The sequence below is a fragment of the Silurus meridionalis genome, chromosome 11, assembly GCF_014805685.1.
Source record: "Silurus meridionalis isolate SWU-2019-XX chromosome 11, ASM1480568v1, whole genome shotgun sequence".
NCBI classification, from domain to species: domain Eukaryota; kingdom Metazoa; phylum Chordata; class Actinopteri; order Siluriformes; family Siluridae; genus Silurus; species Silurus meridionalis.
Window position 1 is genome coordinate 22,875,001 of NC_060894.1, and position 17,500 is coordinate 22,892,500.

The following is a 17,500-nucleotide window of genomic DNA, read 5'->3' on the forward strand; positions in this document are numbered from 1 at the left end:
CACCGCACAGCACTGTGGGGAAAACGATGTGGGGCGGAGTTATCGATGATGTCATCAGGAAAACTTAAGAGCAATCAAACAAATCTAAACCAGTTTCTAAAATGCATTTTACATTAAAGTTATTCTGCAGCATACACACACACACACACACACACGCACACACACACGCACACACACGCACACAGACGCACACAGAAAGACAGAGCCACACAAAGACACACACACACACACACACACACACACACACACACACAGAAACTCAAAGAGACACAGAAACCCAAAGAGACACAGACACACAGAGACACAAAGACAGAGCCACACAAAGACACACAGAGACACACAGAGAAACACACACACACACACACACAGAAACCCAAAGCGACACACACACACAGAGACACAGAAAGACAGAGCCACACAGAGCCACACACAGAAACACACAGAGACACAGAGACGCACAGAGACACGCACAGAGACACAGAGACACGCACAGAGACACACACACAGAATCCTCACCAGGTTGGTGAAGTAGTAGCCGTCCTCTCCGCTCATCAGTCGGCTGGGGTTGCAGAAGCGAGTGATGTACTGGATGTTGGACTGAAGGCGTGGAGGGTTGGCCTTCAGCACGATGTAGATCAGGGTGGGGAGGAAATCGTCGGCTGATGCCGGCTCCTTCTTGGTCACCATGATGGCGTTGAAGATGTGTTTGCTGCAGCTGGTGATGCAGGCCAGTTTATCTCTGGGCACACGCTTAGAGTCCATCTCGATTATATCTACAGAAAAATAGCACAAGATCTAAAATACCCACAACACAAACTCCTGACGTGCTCATTTTCATCTCTCATGCTCTTCTTCTGTCCAAAATACCCAGAACACAGTGAGGCAGGAACACACCATTAATATCATAATGTATATCTAATTATAGTGGTTTTACTCTATTACTGCAGATACAATAATAATTATAATTAATTGTAATATCACTACTACTAATAATTAAAATAACTAATTTTATTACCAAAAATTAAGTAATAATATAATTAACGCAGTAATGAGAATGAATGTAACACAAATTAAATTCTTATAATTATAAAATATAAAAGCATTAATAAACTACTATTAATTTAGACTTTTAAATAATAATAATAATAATGGTATAGTAGCAAAATAAAAATAAATGCAATTAAAATTCATTATGATTATTATAAGGTATCATATTTTATTTAAAATAAAGATATCACTTATTATATTAGAATTATTAAAATTAGTATATATAATAAAAAAGCAATAAATATACTACAATTAAATAATCAATATTTCTGATAATAATAATAATAATAATAATAATAACCTGTAATGGCCTTCACTACACTATCAGCTGCTTCTGGAATTTCTTCATCCACAGGAACACATAACATCTGGATGGTCACCCAATGTAATGCCCTAAAAACTCATCATCAAAACATCATGATCATCATCACTCCAGAGAACTTTCCCAGTGTATATACAGTATATTAGAGAATCAGGTAACATTAAGTGTGTGTGAGAAGTAGTGAAACACACTGATAGAGTGTGAGTGTGTGTGTGTGTGATGTAAATGCAGAAGTGTGTGCTGCTGCTCTCACCGGATTCGGTGCTGCGTACTCAGATCTTTCTTCTCGTCATCAGTGGTCTCAGGACAGAACATACTCTTATAGAGACGAGTCATGATGTACTTCTCCACCTGGTCCATCACTCGCTCCACCTTCTCAGAGGAACCTAGAAAAAAAAAAAACCACACACACACATGTTACAGGCACTGTTCTGGAGATGTTCCAGGTGTTCTGTGAACCAGTGTAATGGTTTACCTTTGAAGTGAGTGAGGAGACGATCAGACATGTTCTGGTAGAAATCCTGCACACACTCTGAGAGCTCATCAGCACCGAGGTCCTGAAACACACACACACACACACACACACACACACACACACACACACACACACACACACACACACACATTGGCCTTTTATAGAACAGTTTCCAGTTCTGTAATTGTCTACACTCTAATTCTCCAGCGATTCCCCGGCAATTAATCAGAAAGTTACATGCAAATTATGGACAATTTATGAGGAAATTACTACGAGAAAATTTAATGTTCAGTACGGACACACACGGACACACACGGACACACACGGACACACACGGACACACACGGACACACACGGACACACACGGACACACACGGACACACACCTTTTTATTCCCCATGCTCTCCACAAAGGCTCGGCTCTGTTTGTGAATTTCTCTTCCTGGTTTCAGACTCCTCAGGAAATCCACAAACTCCCTGGATACCTGATCCGTCTCCACACTTGACCGACGAGCAAACGAAGGGCTGTGAGATTTCGCTTCATGACTCTCTGGAAAAAAACCAATAAAAAACAGGGCCTCAGGAGGATGCAAATGACCTTTGAGCCTGAAATTCACAATCACAATCACTGCAGGAAAGTAATTTAAAACTCTAACATACAGGGTTTTTTTTATCAAAAAGTCTCGAGACTAGTTTTGTAACACGACAACAGATAAAAGCACGAAGCTTCATGCACAGTCACAGGGAGCACCGACCTCCATAAATCAGTGTCCCAGAACACAAACGATCTTGTGTACGATCCTCCACACACGTGAAACAACACAACCTCACTTCCGCACCCACCCTTCTCCAAACCTTTTAATACCAACGCATATGTGGCGTATACCCCACAAACACACACACACACACACACACACACACACACACACACACCCACCTCCCTCCCCCAGAACACAAACTTCGTTTATTTTATAAACTATTATTCACACACTGTTCATTGTTACCTCACACACCCACCTCGGAGTCTGGAAACCAGAGCTGTCCGTCAAAAACGTGACGACAGGAAACAAAAGGCACACAAACGACACATTACATGTGTTATTACACAATCGCACACACACACAGACACACACACAGAGCTGAGAGAGTGAACAGGCGTATAGTCAGCAGCTAAAAGTAAAAAAAGCACATTTACATTCACAGCATTTTTGTTTTGTTTTTGTCATTAAAGCCAGAAATTAGAGCAATAATTTCTTAAAAATCGTTTGTCATTTCTTTTATCAAAGGTCCTGCTCTCTCTCTCTCTCTCTCTCTCTCTCTCTCTCTCTCTCGCACTCTCTCTCTGAGCTTTTCTACAGTTTTAGCTGCAGGTGTAAGGAAAATGTACAGAATCCAGATAGTTTTACACACTCCACACAGGAAGTCAGGGGATGTTCACTTTCCCAAAGTCACTGTATGCAGCAGGACGGAGGTGTACACCATCCCACTGCAGTGGCATTGGGGAGGCGAGAGAGCCGTGAAAAGCACTCGTGTCAGAAGTAAAGTGGGCGTGGCCTAGGCCTCTCTCCAGGTTACCTTCGGTCGGAAAGCCGCGCTCCAACGAGTGTGTAAAAATGCCCTTCAGATCTCGCAGCAGCATCTCTCCATGACTCTCCCTCCTTCCCTGCACCTGCTCTCTTCCCTCCCTCTGCCTCTCTTTGCCTTTCTCACTCTCCTCATTCCACTCTTTCTCTGACGGACACCAGGACACGACCGGAGCGAGCAAAAAGGGGGCAGGGCAAGGGGAGGAGCGGCGATGAGAATGAGGGAGAGAGGAAAGAAAAACAAGAAAAAATGAAAAAGAAGCACAGGAGGTACAAAGAGAGAAGGATAAACAAAAAGGGAATGGGAGAGAGAGAGAGAGAGAGAGAGGGGGTGATGTGATGATTAAATAAATAATAAGTCATAAAACATAAACAAAGAAAAACAATAACAAATGAAATAATATAATATAACAAAATAATTTCTAAACAAACTATGTGATTAAAAAGGAAGTGATGCGTGAATGGGGCGGGGCACAGAATGAGGGAGGAGCAGGACAGTAGTCTCGTGTGTGTCTCTCTCTCTCTCTCTCTCTCTCTCACACACACACACACACACACACACACTTCCTTTGGGGGCGTGTTATGATTTACAAATTTTTTGTCATTATTATTTATTATTTATTTGACCTTGTGTTTGACTTTTTTCCTTGTTATTTATTTTATTGTTTCAACATCACAAATTGTGATAAATGACCAGACCCTTATTATAAATATAAACATCTTATTTACATTCAATAAACTATCAATAAACCTGCTTTACATTTAAAAATGTATTTCCTTTATTTAATTTGTTAACTCGTGCAGGTTTTCTGAAACTCAGCATACAGCTCAAGCAAACCAGACAGACAGACGGGGAGACAGACAGAAAGACAGACAGATGGAGAGACAGACAGACAAACAGACAGATGGATGGAGAGACTGACGGGCGGACAGAGAAAGAGAAAGACAAACAGACGGAGAGAATGACAGATGGGAAGACAGACAGAGACATGGACGGACAGACAGAAAGACAGAGAGATGGATGGACAGACAAAGACATAGAGACAAGTCTGTAGCACTCGTGGCCCCTCCCATAATGTTTAATGCATGGAGGTTTCTTGTACCTTTCTTCGTGTTGCTCCGTGAAGATGGACTGAAGAACTTCTTCACCGTCGTCACTTTGCGTGTTTTCTCGTTGGTCTTTTTCTCCTCGAACTTGGAGAAGGGCGTGAGAGAGGACTGAGACGGAGGGACGTGACTGCTGGCGTAAGCTGCGTCCTCTTCCCTCTGTAACCTAAAATGGAAAAAAATAACTCAAAGTCAGGGATGTACAGGATAAACACAACCTGCTGCTACAGAACCCTGCAGTTTGTGGAACAGCAGAACCGAACCACTTCATTTCCAAAAAACACAGGCAAACTCCAGGAAATTTCTCTGGATTCATTTAATTACAGGAAGTGGACATTCCTGCAGTTCTGCTCTGACAGCTGAGGGGGCGTGGCATAACTGTTATAACCACTCCCCCTCATCAGGCTGTAACACAAACTCCTGCTCTGCTGCTGCGTTATAATATGGAATCTGAATCACACTAACTTCTCAGCCAGTTCCCAGTCCTCCTGGATCTGTTTCTGTCGTGCACGCTGGTACTCCTCCCTCCAGCACTTCGAGCACAGCCCCTGCCATGCCGCGTTTCCATAATAACCACAGCCTTTCTTACACAGCAGCTCTGACTGATCCACATGGATCCCTCGCCTTTCAGATCTCTGACTCATCACGTCTGCAACACACAGGAACAGGATTTTAAACAAATAACAGGCATTTTATACGTTTCACTTTCATGTGGCAGGAAAAAATACTGCAACTCTGAACAAACATAAGGTTAAACACACACACACACACACAGCTCCTAAATCATTTCCAGAACATTTTCTTGAGTCTACTCAGGTGTTTAAAGCTTTACACCAGTCTGTACTGCTGCTCTGTACATTTACTCAAAGTGTACAATCCTGGCGCAGGATCTGCAGTCAATGAGAACGAGGAAGTAAAGTCATTAGAGAAGTATAGAACGAGACAAGGAGGGAAGTACGGAACGAGGGACCTGGGGAGAGAAGGAGAGACGGAGCGGTGCAGCTTACATCACACATCATCATGGATCACAGACAAACATCTGTTTTAGACTGATCTCTGTCTCTGTCCCTCTCACTGAACTCATCCTCACAAACTGCTTTACATGGTGTCAGAAAAACCCCAGCTACATGTAGGAAGAATAAATCCTACTATACATTTCTATATAAATAAATATAAACTCACTGCTGCTAATTGAGTTTAATTACGCCTAAGATCATAAGAGACACCTGGAGTTCACACCTAACACCTCAGCACTGCAAAACACACACTCCAAGGTCAAAGTGTTTCACAGAACCATACAGAGTGTGTATAGAGTATAAAGTGTATGGAGTATAAAGTGTATGTATATAAAGTGTGTGTGTGTTATCTAAATGCTGTTCGCTGCTATTCTTGTATAAGCATTAGTACACACGCGCACGCGCACACAGATCTCCGCAGCGAAAAACAGACGTAAAATAAAACAGTGCACTTCATAAACACTTAAACTGAACAATTACTACTTACACAAAATATCAATCCAAAAGTGTGTGTGTGCCTGTGTGTGTGTACGTGTTAATAGAGGAACTGAAAGTGACCGACCTGCTCAGCGACAACAACATTTATTATTATCTCCTGGCTGGTGAAAACAACACTGTGACGTCATAGAGGTGCGACGCTGACATCTGGACGCGCCACAGAGCATCCGCCCTGTTTAAATAAACACAACGAATAATCACATTAAAATGTTATTAATATTACAAATAAAAATTAATAATTTTTTTTTTTTTTTAAGACGGTTGATTCATGGGTTGAGGTTGAATGTTTATTTACTGAGTTGACTAGTTCTGAAATAAGGTACAAAGATATTTTATATATATATATATATATATATATATATATATATATATATATATATATATATATATATATTTTTTTTATATATTATATATTTTATGCTACATTTGTTAATATTATTACGTAAGTTCTATATACACTTATGTAAACGGTCAGAAAGGATGCCCGATATCTCTCAATTCAAGGTTGAATAATTTTTTTTATTTTTTAATTAATTAATTTTTTTTATTTACAACTTTCAAGTCAGAAAGCAGTCAGAACTTTGAATATTCCTCCTTTGTGTAGTAACCATGTATTAATACCCTCCTTTTATTATTTCTATTTTTTTTTTTATTCTATTTACGATATTTAATTGAATGTAAACTTTTTTGTCTTTCAATAAAGGTAAAAAAATACCCCCTTTTATTTTATAATAGCTGCAGTTTTTATAGCTGTCTTCATATTAGACACAAACACAGCTAGAAAACCGTTTTATAAACAATAAACATGACCCTGGGAGGTTTCATCTGTTCCAATCCACTATGAGATGAAATGTCAGATCCCGAGGCTAAATTCCCAGTCGGAAGTGAGAGCAGCAGAATCAGACAATTAAATCAGAAATCTGTAAAAATGTGCAAACTGTAAAAAAACGATGTGACAAAAGTAAACGCCCCCTGCACAGATTCCCCACAACATATTCAGACTCAGGTCCTTCATAAAAATGGCAAAATATACAGAGTTTATTATCAGCACAATAAAGCAGTACAAACATGAGGTTGGGATCGTTTACATGGAGCGCAGTAGAGTCATCAGAGAGCTCATACAGCATCAGAGACACCATGAGGAGGAGGAAACAGGGATTAGTTACAGCGAGATCGTCCAGCTACAGAGAAGCTCTTCCATGATCCTAAAATATCAGAGCTGAGTGCTACAGAGGGAGGAGGAGGAGGAGGAAGGTCATGTCTCAGTGACAACACGGAGACTAACAGTCAGATCAGTGCAGTGTTGCTTTAACACACACACACACACACACACACACACACACACACACACTTTATTATTATATAAATCTTAATAAAGAAACACATTACAGCATACATACCTGAAGGAAACGATCACAGCGTACAGAGCAAAGATCACCACACCTGCAGCTGGAGTTATTTTTAGCACTGCTTCATTAAGACTGAATTCTTATACCTGCACACTGTCTCACACTCACCCCAACATCTGGACATCAGCTGCACACTGTGTTACACTCACCCCAACATCTGGACATCAGCTGCACACTGTCTCACACTCACCCCAACATCTGGACATCAGCTGCACACTGTCTAACACTCACCCCAACATCTGGACATCAGCTGCACACTGTCTTACACTCACCCCAACATCTGGACATCAGCTACACACTGTCTCACACTCACCCCAACATCTGGACATCAGCTGCACACTGTCTCACACTCACCCCAACATCTGGACATCAGCTGCACACTGTCTCACTCACCCCAACATCTGGACATCAGCTGCACACTGTCTTACACTCACCCCAACATCTGGACATCAGCTGCACACTGTCTCACACTCACCCCAACATCTGAACATCAGCTGCATACACTTACACTCACCCCAACATCTGGACATCAGCTGCACACTGTCTCACACTCACCCCAACATCTGGACATCAGCTGCACACTGTGTAACACTCACCCCAACATCTGGACATAAGCTGGACACTGTCTCACACTCACCCCAACATCTGGACATCAGCTGCACACTGTCTCACACTCACCCCAACATCTGGACATAAGATGGACACTGTCTCACACTCACCCCAACATCTGGACATCAGCTGCACACTGTCTCACACTCACCCCAACATCTGGAGATCATTGAGATGAAAAGCACACACAAACACAGCACAATTCCAGTTTATGTGTCACTCCATATCGATGTAAGACGATGGAGAACTCCAGACACGCACACACACACACACACACACACACACACACACACACACACACACACACACACACACACCCCCCGTGTTCCACACACTGCAGTGAGACTGAGGAACACAACGCCGGCTCCTACAGAAAGTTTGGAGCACAGGTCTGTGCTAACTAACACCACACAGGAGGAAGAACCACAAGAACCAGAAGAACAGGTGAGCTGAATCTCCTTCCTTTCTCTCAGATCATTAATGGGCCCAATAACCAGAAGCTGTCCTTCACTACCGAGGGGACGTAGTGGAAGTGATGTGATTTTTAATGTTCCTGATTCTGAAAGAACCTTAAAAGAACCTATAAGATCGTAAAAGGATCCAAGCCTGCGCTAATATCTACATGTTCAGAGTAGAGTGAATCGAATCTCACGGATGGACTTCATGGAAGCTCTTACACGAGTTCCTTGCACACTTCATCAACAGATCTTTCATGAATTTAGATGAAACTTTGAACCTCCTCACAAGTTCTCTAGAATTATAAATGTATTTGACTAAGTGATCTGAAAGCACAGATGAATTACTGAGATGGTTAGCGTTAGCGTCAGATTTGCTGCCCTCATGCAAGCTCTCAGAGGAACCCGGACCTGGTACAGTAACTGAAGACTCCTAAAAGAAGCCGGACTCGTTTCAGTACTCGTCCCTCATGACTACGTGAAACAAGAAGTGTAAAAAGTTTAGATTCAATGTTACGAAAGCGACATGCTCCACATCTCCAACAGGAACCGGACCGAAGTGTGAGCTCTCTGAGCAGAAGCAGAACCTGCTCCTTCACCACCAGGTGATCTTAAACTCATAGATGGGTCTTTTGCAGTAGTAGTGGTTGATGAGGTGTTTGTCGCACACTCCGATGCACTGCTGGTCGACGGTGATGCCGCGCTCGGCCAAGTCGCTCACGATGCAGTGCAGCAGGTCGTACACGTCAGCTACGGCCTCCCACGGCCCGAACGACACGTCCACCTCGCAGTGGTGCTCGAACAGCTTGGCCTCACTCTCGGAGCGCTCGAAGCGCAGGGAATTAAAGAGCGGGCGCTCGTACGGAGTGATGGGCATCTCCTCCTTATACACGCAGATCTTCAGCTTGGCGAAGCGAGCTTTCCTCTGCATCGCACGCAGCTTCGCGATCTCCACAATCCGCTCCAGGTTCTCTGAGGAACAAAACACAGAATTCAGACCTTTCATAGCAGAGTTCCGAAAACATGTGGAACGGCCCTCTGAACAATGCCAGAGACACATTTAGAATTTAAAGTAATTTTAAATATATCTTTTATTTATTTCATGTCTGTATTTGATAATAAAGGTTTGGCTTTTAAACTAAAATGTCCCTTAGTTATTAATAGAGGTCGAGGTTCTGATAGTCGATCGCTGGAACTATCAGCAAAAATCCATCTCGATAGTTTTTCCTGTCTGCTGTCATTCAGAGAGCGGCCTCTAGAGGCAAATCACTGACACCACTTGCTGGAGATGTAAATTATTTACAAAAATTATTATTTATAAATTATATAATTATATCAATTTAATAATATATTCATATTTATTTCCTTTTGCAAATTTTCATGACTTTTATGATTTAAAGTTTAGTACTATTTTACATGGAGTGTTTGTTTTTTATACAGTGTTGATTTTAAGTGTTTGATAATCAGGTGATTATTTGTTTCTCAGTGAGTACGATCCAACCTCACTATCAGTATCGCTAAAATCCACTAGGGGTCGACCTCTAGATATTAATGTAGCATAATTATCTATTAGATTCACCTGTTAACCACATGCATATGCATAAGTGAGTTAATGTTTTAATTTCAATAGCAATGAATACGAACAAAATATCATCTGAATCGTATTAATGCCCTTTTACTAGGTGACATATCTGTCGAAAAGTGATGCTCATGTGTCTGTTAATGTGTACGCTTTATTTGTGTTTATACAATATTACGATTTTTATATTGTGTGTGAGTGTGTGTGCATGTGCGTGTGTGTGTGTGTGTGTGTGTGTAAGACAGACCTTTATAATAAGGCAGGAGGTCGAGGAACGCCTGGCGGACTTTCTCTCCGGTCAGCGGCTGTCTGTCCTCCAGACTCTCTAACAGAGGCCCAATGGAGTAATACTGAGCCTCTCTGTGTACGGATCGAACCCGGTCCCTCTGAGGCAACTCACCCTCACGCAGGAAGTTCAGGATGTCTCTGAACACACACACACACACACACTCTTAACCATAGCACTAATATACACTGCAGTGTTTTTCACAATGCAATTAACATTTATTAGGCATGGGAGTGCATAATTACAGACACACTGTGTGTGTGTGTGTGTGTGTGTGTGTGTGTGTGTGTGTGTGTGTTACTGTATCCCAGACGTTTTTTTTTTCCTCACCCAAAATAAGCTCCGTCTCGATCGATGAAGTATCGTCCCTCTGCGTCTCGGGGGATGTGGTGCCGTCCGCTGAACATGGCGGCCAGCATGGTGTCCTCGTACCGCCGCAGCGTGGAGAGACGCGTGGTGAAGAACGTCCCTCCTACATTCAGAGGAATCACCTCAGGAAACTACAAGAGAGAAATTTTATCTGTATCACTGCAACCTGGATTCATTCCATCAGCAGCTTCTCAAAATCCACCAGAAGCTGCTCATGATGTTCATTAGACTGAAAACACATTTAAAAAACCCATATTTGGTGAAGTCGGTAGGTGTCTGTTAGGTAAAGGAGCAGATCTGGAGGGATCTTTAAGTGTTTTGGTGCTTTGGATATTTGGATGCTGTCATCCCATCACTCTCACACGTTCACTCAGATTCTATCAATGGTGTCTCTTATCCCGGAGATCCCTTTCTTCTCTCTGGATCTGCCTGATTCATTCCAACATCCTACCTCTGGATGGAGATCTTTTTAGTTGGAGACCCTCTGTGTGATGGCGGTTCCACATGAACAGCCTGTAATTAATATCCACAGTCTGCTACAATGTGCTCAGGACCACAGTTTACATGAACAGTTCTGCATTTGAACATCATCATTGAACACTTTATAACCTCAACACTGGTGGAACTGTAATGAATGGACATTCAGTGTTGAGGATGAGGTTTGGGTTTTTCTGGTTCCTCACGAAGTCTCGGAGTTTTTCCTTCACCACAGTCACCACTGGATCACTGATTAGGGAGAAACTAATAGACACTAAACTTCTACAATTCAACTTTATAACCTCTTTATCTGTGTAAAGCTGCTTTGGGAAACACTCTACAAAAATATGACGTCTAATGAAGTTGTGTGTTTCTTCAGAACACAAGCTGTGCCAGAGATCTGGTGATTGGTGACTGATGTGTGGATGTTTGAAGCCCTGATCCCACCCCAGAAGCCCACAGTGATCACAACAGAGTCTTTATTATGACGGAAATCTTCATGATTATTAAATCAGGATTAAAGCTCAGGCCTGTGGCAGGTGTGTGTGGGATCAGCCAATCAGAGGCGGCGCCTGCCCTCCGCGTGCCATCAATAACCAATCAGATCTCAGATTCACGCAAACAGGAAACAGCACCAGGGCGATGAAAACACTGAGAAACTGACAGAATTCAATGAAAAATAAACATCAAATGTGTGTAAACGATAACAGAACACATCTGTATGGATTATTAGTGGATATTAGGATAATATTCTGCACCACTTCAGTGCTACTGTCATTAAATATAATATATAATACATATATGAGTGAACCTCAGGCCTGTTACCTCCTGGGGTGCGTTCAAGGTGCGCCCAGGTTTCGGTAAAGTTCTGTTCGGAGTAGAAATTGCTGCTTTGCGTTTCTCCTCATCAGAACCGGACATGGCGGAGTCTCCCGCGGGCTGGATGTCCCTCACAGGCGAGAACACCACCATGACTGTGGGCTGAGGAGGAACTCCGCGGGCCTCCTGAGTCAGCCTCCTCAGCCGTGATGATGGTGATGATGAAGATGATGGTGAGGAGGAGGAGGATGAAGACACAGCGGCCACAGGCAGCAGACCAGCCGAGTTAACGGAGCCTGCGGGACTGAAGGACAGTTGTTCTGCATCTCCGTTCGGCGTCTCGCCTGCTCCATTCTGCTGCATGCACACTGAAGAACCCGACTAAAACCGGAAGTGTGTGTGTGTGTGTGTGTGTGTGTGGAGCGTGGAGAAACACAATAAAAACACAGAGAAGAAGTCTGGCTTTTCTGTATCACCAGCTGCAGCCTGAAGACACAGCAGACCACGCCCCTTAACCACGCCCCTTAACCCCTCTCTCCGCTTTGTATCACACACACACTAGTGATGGGAAAATCGGATCATTTTAGTGAATCGGTTCTTTGAATCTTTTTCATCAAAATGAACGAATCTATTTATGAGTCATTTATAATTCATTTCGTTCCTTTGATCAGAAATAAAATATCTTTTCAATAATCAGGTCCCCAAACACGTGTACACACACCAACATTCACTATAGTTCCATTAATGAAAATAAGACAATACAGGACACAGTTATAATAATTGATTGCTTTTGTCACGTGACTCCTATAATTATTGTGACAATAAAATCAAGAATCGGACCAAAAAAATGCACTGTGTCGTTTATATGGGATTCACGTGATCAAAGAACAAACAACTCGAACTGGAAGAGTGGAGATCTTTAAAACAGCTCGTTCTTCAGGGTCACGTTAAAGACCATCAGCAACACACAGGGTGAAGATTTCCTCCGATTAATGTGTCTAAAAGTTCAGTTTATCCACAATATAAATGATCTGAACTGTAATCTGGATCATTTATTCACCTCAAATTTTTATTATTATTTTTTTTACAATAACAAAACGTTATCCTTTTCTATGCCTTTGGATTATATGTAGCTCCTTTTTTCTTTTGCTCTCTTTTCTTTATATCTTCCTTGTGACTGATTATTGTTAAATTCTTGTTTGCAGTAAAGGGGGGGGGGTAAAGTAAAGTGGGGGGTAGTTTTAATAAATAAATACATACAAAATAAATAAATTAACAAAACGAAAGTGAAATCATGACTGCTCATTAAAGTTTGTTTACTGAATTTCGTATGAAACTTTAATGTTCTTCAGCTTTTACATTTATATCTCTCAATCAGCAGCACTACCACGTGACCAATCGGACCAATCCAGCACGCGGAAATTCTTCTTCACATTGACTGAATCCTGGAACGGGTGTATTTGGGACAGAATGGAGTGCACTAGATAGGCAGCACGAATCCTTCTTCTCTTCCCGTTTGTTTCCCTCTGTAGGGAGCTGGTGATGATTTAGGACTCGGCCCGGGGACGAGACCCGTCATGGCGGAGGTCAGGCTGCGGCACGGCACAGGAGCCGGTAGGGTCTTCACCGAGTGTGTGTGTGTGTGTGTGTGTGTGTGTGTGTGTGTGTGTGTGTGTGTGTGTCAGAGACATTGTGTCGTTAAAATAAAATGTTTGTGTTCAGTGCCGTGTTCGGGACACTGTAGAGGTGAGAGGTGTATTGAGTGCTGCTGCCTGCTCACTAAGGCAGATAGAAACACTGAGATAGAGCTTTACTATAATAACAACAACAATACACAGAACTCATATGCAAGTAAATCTGTGTTCTTTTTTGACCACCAGATGTCGCCATTCGATCTTTTCGATTGTTACTTATTGAAATAAATAAATAAAAAGTAAAAATACTTGTCACATGCACACTTTACACTTCCACAGTGAAATTCTTTCTTCACATATCCCGGTGATGCTAAGAAGCTGAGATCAAAGCACAGAGTCAGCCATGATACAGCGAGCCTAGAGCACTAAGGGGTTAAGGGCCGTGCTCAAGGGCCCAAGAGTGGCACGTTGGAGATTCCGGGTTTGAACCCCCAACCTTCCAATCAGTAACTCAGAGCCTTAAACACTAAGTTACTACTGCTTAGCCTTTGCTCAAGGGGTGCTGGGGCTTGAACCGCAGACCTTCTGATCAGTAACCCAGAGCCTCAGCCACAGAACCCCCACTACTGATCACATTGAATATTTCCATTGTTTTGAAGATTTGGACCGCCTTTTATACATTTATATTATATAAAACTCTATCAAATGCTCCGAATTCTTTATCTGAACAGTTATAAAGATCTCTTCCTGTGTTATAGCTGTAAATGTAGACTTTAGGAGGAGTTGTAAAGGTAAAAGATGATGATTATATGATTGAGTTTGTGTTGATGGTGTTTCAGGAAGCCTGTGCCTCCAGTAAGAGAAGGATGGAAGTGTGCGCAGTGTTTCGAGCAGGCCGCAGGTACGGCGTATCACCTGGCAGGTGTGTAAACGTGTGGCGATCGTACAGAACCTTGAGCACTGAGGAAATCCCACTATACCGAATGAAAAGTGCTTATTACGACATTCTGCAGGTTTCTCCGAGCGCCACTCAGGCGCAGATCAAGACTGCGTACTATAAACAGTCCTTCATTTACCATCCGGATAAAAACGCAGGCAGCGAACACGCCGCGTCGCGATTCTCCCAGATCAGCGAGGCCTACAGCGTGCTGGGGAATAAAACCTTACGCAAGAAGTACGACGGCGGGTTTCTGAGCGAGGCCGACGTGCGGGGATCCAGCAGACCCGCTGCGACCAAAGACATGACGAGCGGATCCTCGAGCCACGTCCAGAGGAACCGGCGCTCCCCGGAGGTCACTGCTCAATCGCAGACGGTGTTCGATTTCGACACTTTTTACCGCGAGCACTACGGAGAGCAGCTGCAGCGACAGAAACACATCCGAGCTCGACTTCAGGAGATCAAGAGGCAGAAAGAAGAAGCGTTTCAGGACAGAAAACTGGGCCTCGCGTCTGAAATAGCTGTAGGCGTCATGCTAGCTGTCGCAGCGGCCATACTGTTCGGTATGAAGTCAAAGGGATGACGTCATAATCCGTCTCCCGGTGTTTAATCACAACACCGGGACGTGTTCCGTCTGCCCTCTGCCCAGTCTCACGAATATTTATTCACCTTCACATCACAATAACTACCAACAATACATCGGAGAAATCAGGGGGTGAAGACGAAAAGGTTATTTTTAAGTAATTTGTGATGGATTCTGGGTTTTTGTGGTTTCAGTGAAATACAGGAATTATATTATTAATTAATCTGAATTAATATAAATCATACACGTGACACAATTCACGTATCAGCAGAGCTCACGTTAATTCATTCAGTGTCACACACACACACACACACACACGCACGAAAGGGACATCAGGTGTTTAAGCCTGTAGTAACTGATATGATGATCGAGTCTGAGACTAAATAAATCTCTGTAACAGAATCATCGCTGTAATATTCTCAATTTCATCTTCATCATCATCATCATCATTTCCCGACAGGTGGACGTCAGTCAGGTGGATTGTGGGTAAATAAATAAAACTAGAGACTCGAAATTATATTTATTTTTATTTTGTCATCATTTTTACAAATAAAAACAACCAGATTTAAACTGTTAATTATTGGAATAAATAAAATAAATGACTTCATAAGTATTAACACACACACACACACACACACACACACACACACAGGACACTGAAAATATGAAATATCTTTACTTGTGTCACACACCTGACTGATAACATATAGAAGTGAATAATAATAGTGTGTGTGTGTGTGTGTGTGTGTGTGTTCAGTATTATAGATTAAGACTAGGATACAGTAACAGTAAACTAAACAGAACCAAAAAATGTAATCCAATAGAAGATAAAAGTTACACTTCATCTCCATTTTATACTAAAATATATATATAAATAATAATAATACAAAAAAATACACCAAAATATTGTAAATAAAGTTTTAAACTGGAGGTTTAACCTGAGAATCGGAAGCTTCCTGGAATCTCACACGCACACACACACACACACACACACACAGATATGTAACAATAATATGTAAATCATATTTAAATCAATCATTTTTAAATAAAAGGTTTTACATGAACGACTGGAGTAAAATTCAATAAAATCTCACTGCAGATGTTCAGCAGATCAACATCACTGCAGGAGAAAAGAATCAGAAGTAAAACCATGTTGCTGGTTTTTGTAGTGAATCTGTTTAAAGGTTTACAGCTGAAACGCTGAGACAGGAAGTGATGTCATGTGATCCTGATATTCCTACATTATACACATTTTTAGTTCTTTGATGAGAAATTTATTGTGAGATAAAAAATAAAACATCTGTAATTGACGTTTTTCAGCGTACACATTAGTGTTTATAAATGGACGAGAATTTCACTGCAGGAGCGATGAGAGGTCATGACCTCACCTGGCCTCGCTTCATTCACACCTGAGACAAATAGGGCTGTGTCTCAAATCTCACACTTGTACGCTATTCTGGAGCATTATTGAGCCCTAACCCTGACCTCTTATGACCTTCAGACTCCTGTTGTGCGTAGGGTGAGGGTTTGAGATTTTAGATGAGGTTTATGACAATAGTGTGAGAGAGAGAGAGACACGTGTTAGTGTGCACGTGTGTACGTGAGCGATCGCTCACTGTGAAGGACGTTTAAATGCTTCACGTGTCGTAGCTGAAATGTGCTATGACGTGATGTAATGCCTGTAAGATTAGTGTTAAGTTCGCTAGACTCATTAACAAAATAATAAAGGTGTAAAATTGATCGTCACGTATTAAACATGCTTTTATGATGAACCACCGGCAGTTTGTTGATCTGACGTCTAACACACGCATACAATTCCATACAATTATACGAGGTGGTATCTAAAGGTTTCGAGACTCGCGCACCACAGATCTGCCCACTTTCGCCCAATGCCGTCTCTCGGACGCTTTAAAGCCTGGCAGTAGACGACGAGCATGCACTCGGTGGCGCTGTGGAGCTGCCTCGCCTGCTTCAGCGGAGGAGATGACGAGCTCTTCCACTGTGAAGGCTGTAGCTCGGTCTCAGGGTCGTACCTGCACACCGGTAAAAGATCCTCAACATGAACAACACGGCAGGCTGAGGCAGTTCTCGGCAGACACTGTCTTTAGGCACGCTGACTTACGAAGGTCGGTGCTCCCTGTGACTGTGCGTGCAGCCGCGTGCTGCCATTTGTTACAGAACTAATCTTGAAACTTCTTGATACCACCTTGTATAGAATCCGTGTATAAATTACAAACGCGAAGAAAAAGTTTGCTACGATCACTGGAATCATTATTACATATAAAAAATACACAAA

General features: G+C 42.3%; 3 protein-coding genes across 6 annotated transcripts in view; 1 reads left to right on the forward strand and 2 right to left on the reverse strand.

The window, feature by feature from the left end:
• The window catches only part of rabgef1 (RAB guanine nucleotide exchange factor (GEF) 1), an 8,268-nt gene extending 2,031 nt beyond the window's left edge, over positions 1-6,237 (reverse strand). The window contains exons 1-10 of one of the 3 annotated variants that reach the window (XM_046861758.1): positions 6,112-6,237; positions 4,999-5,182; positions 4,530-4,699; positions 3,419-3,574; positions 2,230-2,393; positions 1,845-1,926; positions 1,623-1,755; positions 1,349-1,440; positions 517-773; positions 1-12 (exon numbers count right to left, since the gene is read on the reverse strand). The exon at positions 1-12 is cut by the window's left edge and continues 2,031 nt beyond it. In XM_046861758.1, the coding sequence (XP_046717714.1) occupies positions 1-12; positions 517-773; positions 1,349-1,440; positions 1,623-1,755; positions 1,845-1,926; positions 2,230-2,393; positions 3,419-3,574; positions 4,530-4,699; positions 4,999-5,177 (1,245 nt within the window). In that variant the 5' untranslated portion in view covers positions 5,178-5,182; positions 6,112-6,237. Of the gene's footprint in view, positions 13-516; positions 774-1,348; positions 1,441-1,622; positions 1,756-1,844; positions 1,927-2,229; positions 2,394-3,418; positions 3,575-4,529; positions 4,700-4,998; positions 5,183-6,036 lie in introns of all 3 variants that reach the window. The other 2 variants (XM_046861759.1, XM_046861760.1) reach the window with 2 other exon arrangements.
• Positions 6,238-7,061: 824 nt separating this feature from the next.
• kctd7 (potassium channel tetramerization domain containing 7) lies at positions 7,062-12,566 on the reverse strand. 2 transcript variants are annotated; one of them, XR_006927362.1, is made up of 5 exons: positions 12,057-12,566; positions 10,716-10,885; positions 10,347-10,525; positions 7,448-9,492; positions 7,062-7,273 (listed from the first exon to the last, which is right to left on the reverse strand). XR_006927362.1 is itself a non-coding variant. In XM_046861763.1 (4 exons), exons 1-4 carry the CDS (start codon positions 12,411-12,413, stop codon positions 9,116-9,118), a joined length of 1,083 nt encoding a protein of 360 aa, XP_046717719.1. In that variant the 5' UTR covers positions 12,414-12,566; the 3' UTR covers positions 7,062-9,115. The 2 variants fall into 2 exon arrangements, 1 of the variants encoding a protein (XP_046717719.1); XM_046861763.1 differs by having other exon boundaries at positions 7,062-9,492.
• Positions 12,567-12,916: 350 nt separating this feature from the next.
• LOC124393749 (dnaJ homolog subfamily C member 30, mitochondrial) lies at positions 12,917-15,606 on the forward strand. The gene is made up of 3 exons (XM_046861768.1): positions 12,917-13,022; positions 13,583-13,664; positions 14,524-15,606. Exon 3 carries the CDS (start codon positions 14,551-14,553, stop codon positions 15,202-15,204), a length of 654 nt encoding a protein of 217 aa, XP_046717724.1. The 5' UTR covers positions 12,917-13,022; positions 13,583-13,664; positions 14,524-14,550; the 3' UTR covers positions 15,205-15,606.
• Positions 15,607-17,500: the final 1,894 nt, after the last annotated feature.

Coding starts and splice junctions, on each gene's coding strand:
- kctd7 (XM_046861763.1), bottom strand. CDS start 12,413: ATGCAGCAGAATGGAGCAGGCGAGACGCCGAACGGAGATGCAGAACAA. Junction 10,526..10,715: donor CGAGACGGAGCTTATTTTGG/GTGAGGAAAAAA, acceptor GTGTGTGTTCAG/AGACATCCTGAACTTCCTGC. Junction 9,493..10,346: donor CCTCCTGCCTTATTATAAAG/GTCTGTCTTACA, acceptor TTTGTTCCTCAG/AGAACCTGGAGCGGATTGTG.
- LOC124393749 (XM_046861768.1), top strand. CDS start 14,551: ATGGAAGTGTGCGCAGTGTTTCGAGCAGGCCGCAGGTACGGCGTATCA.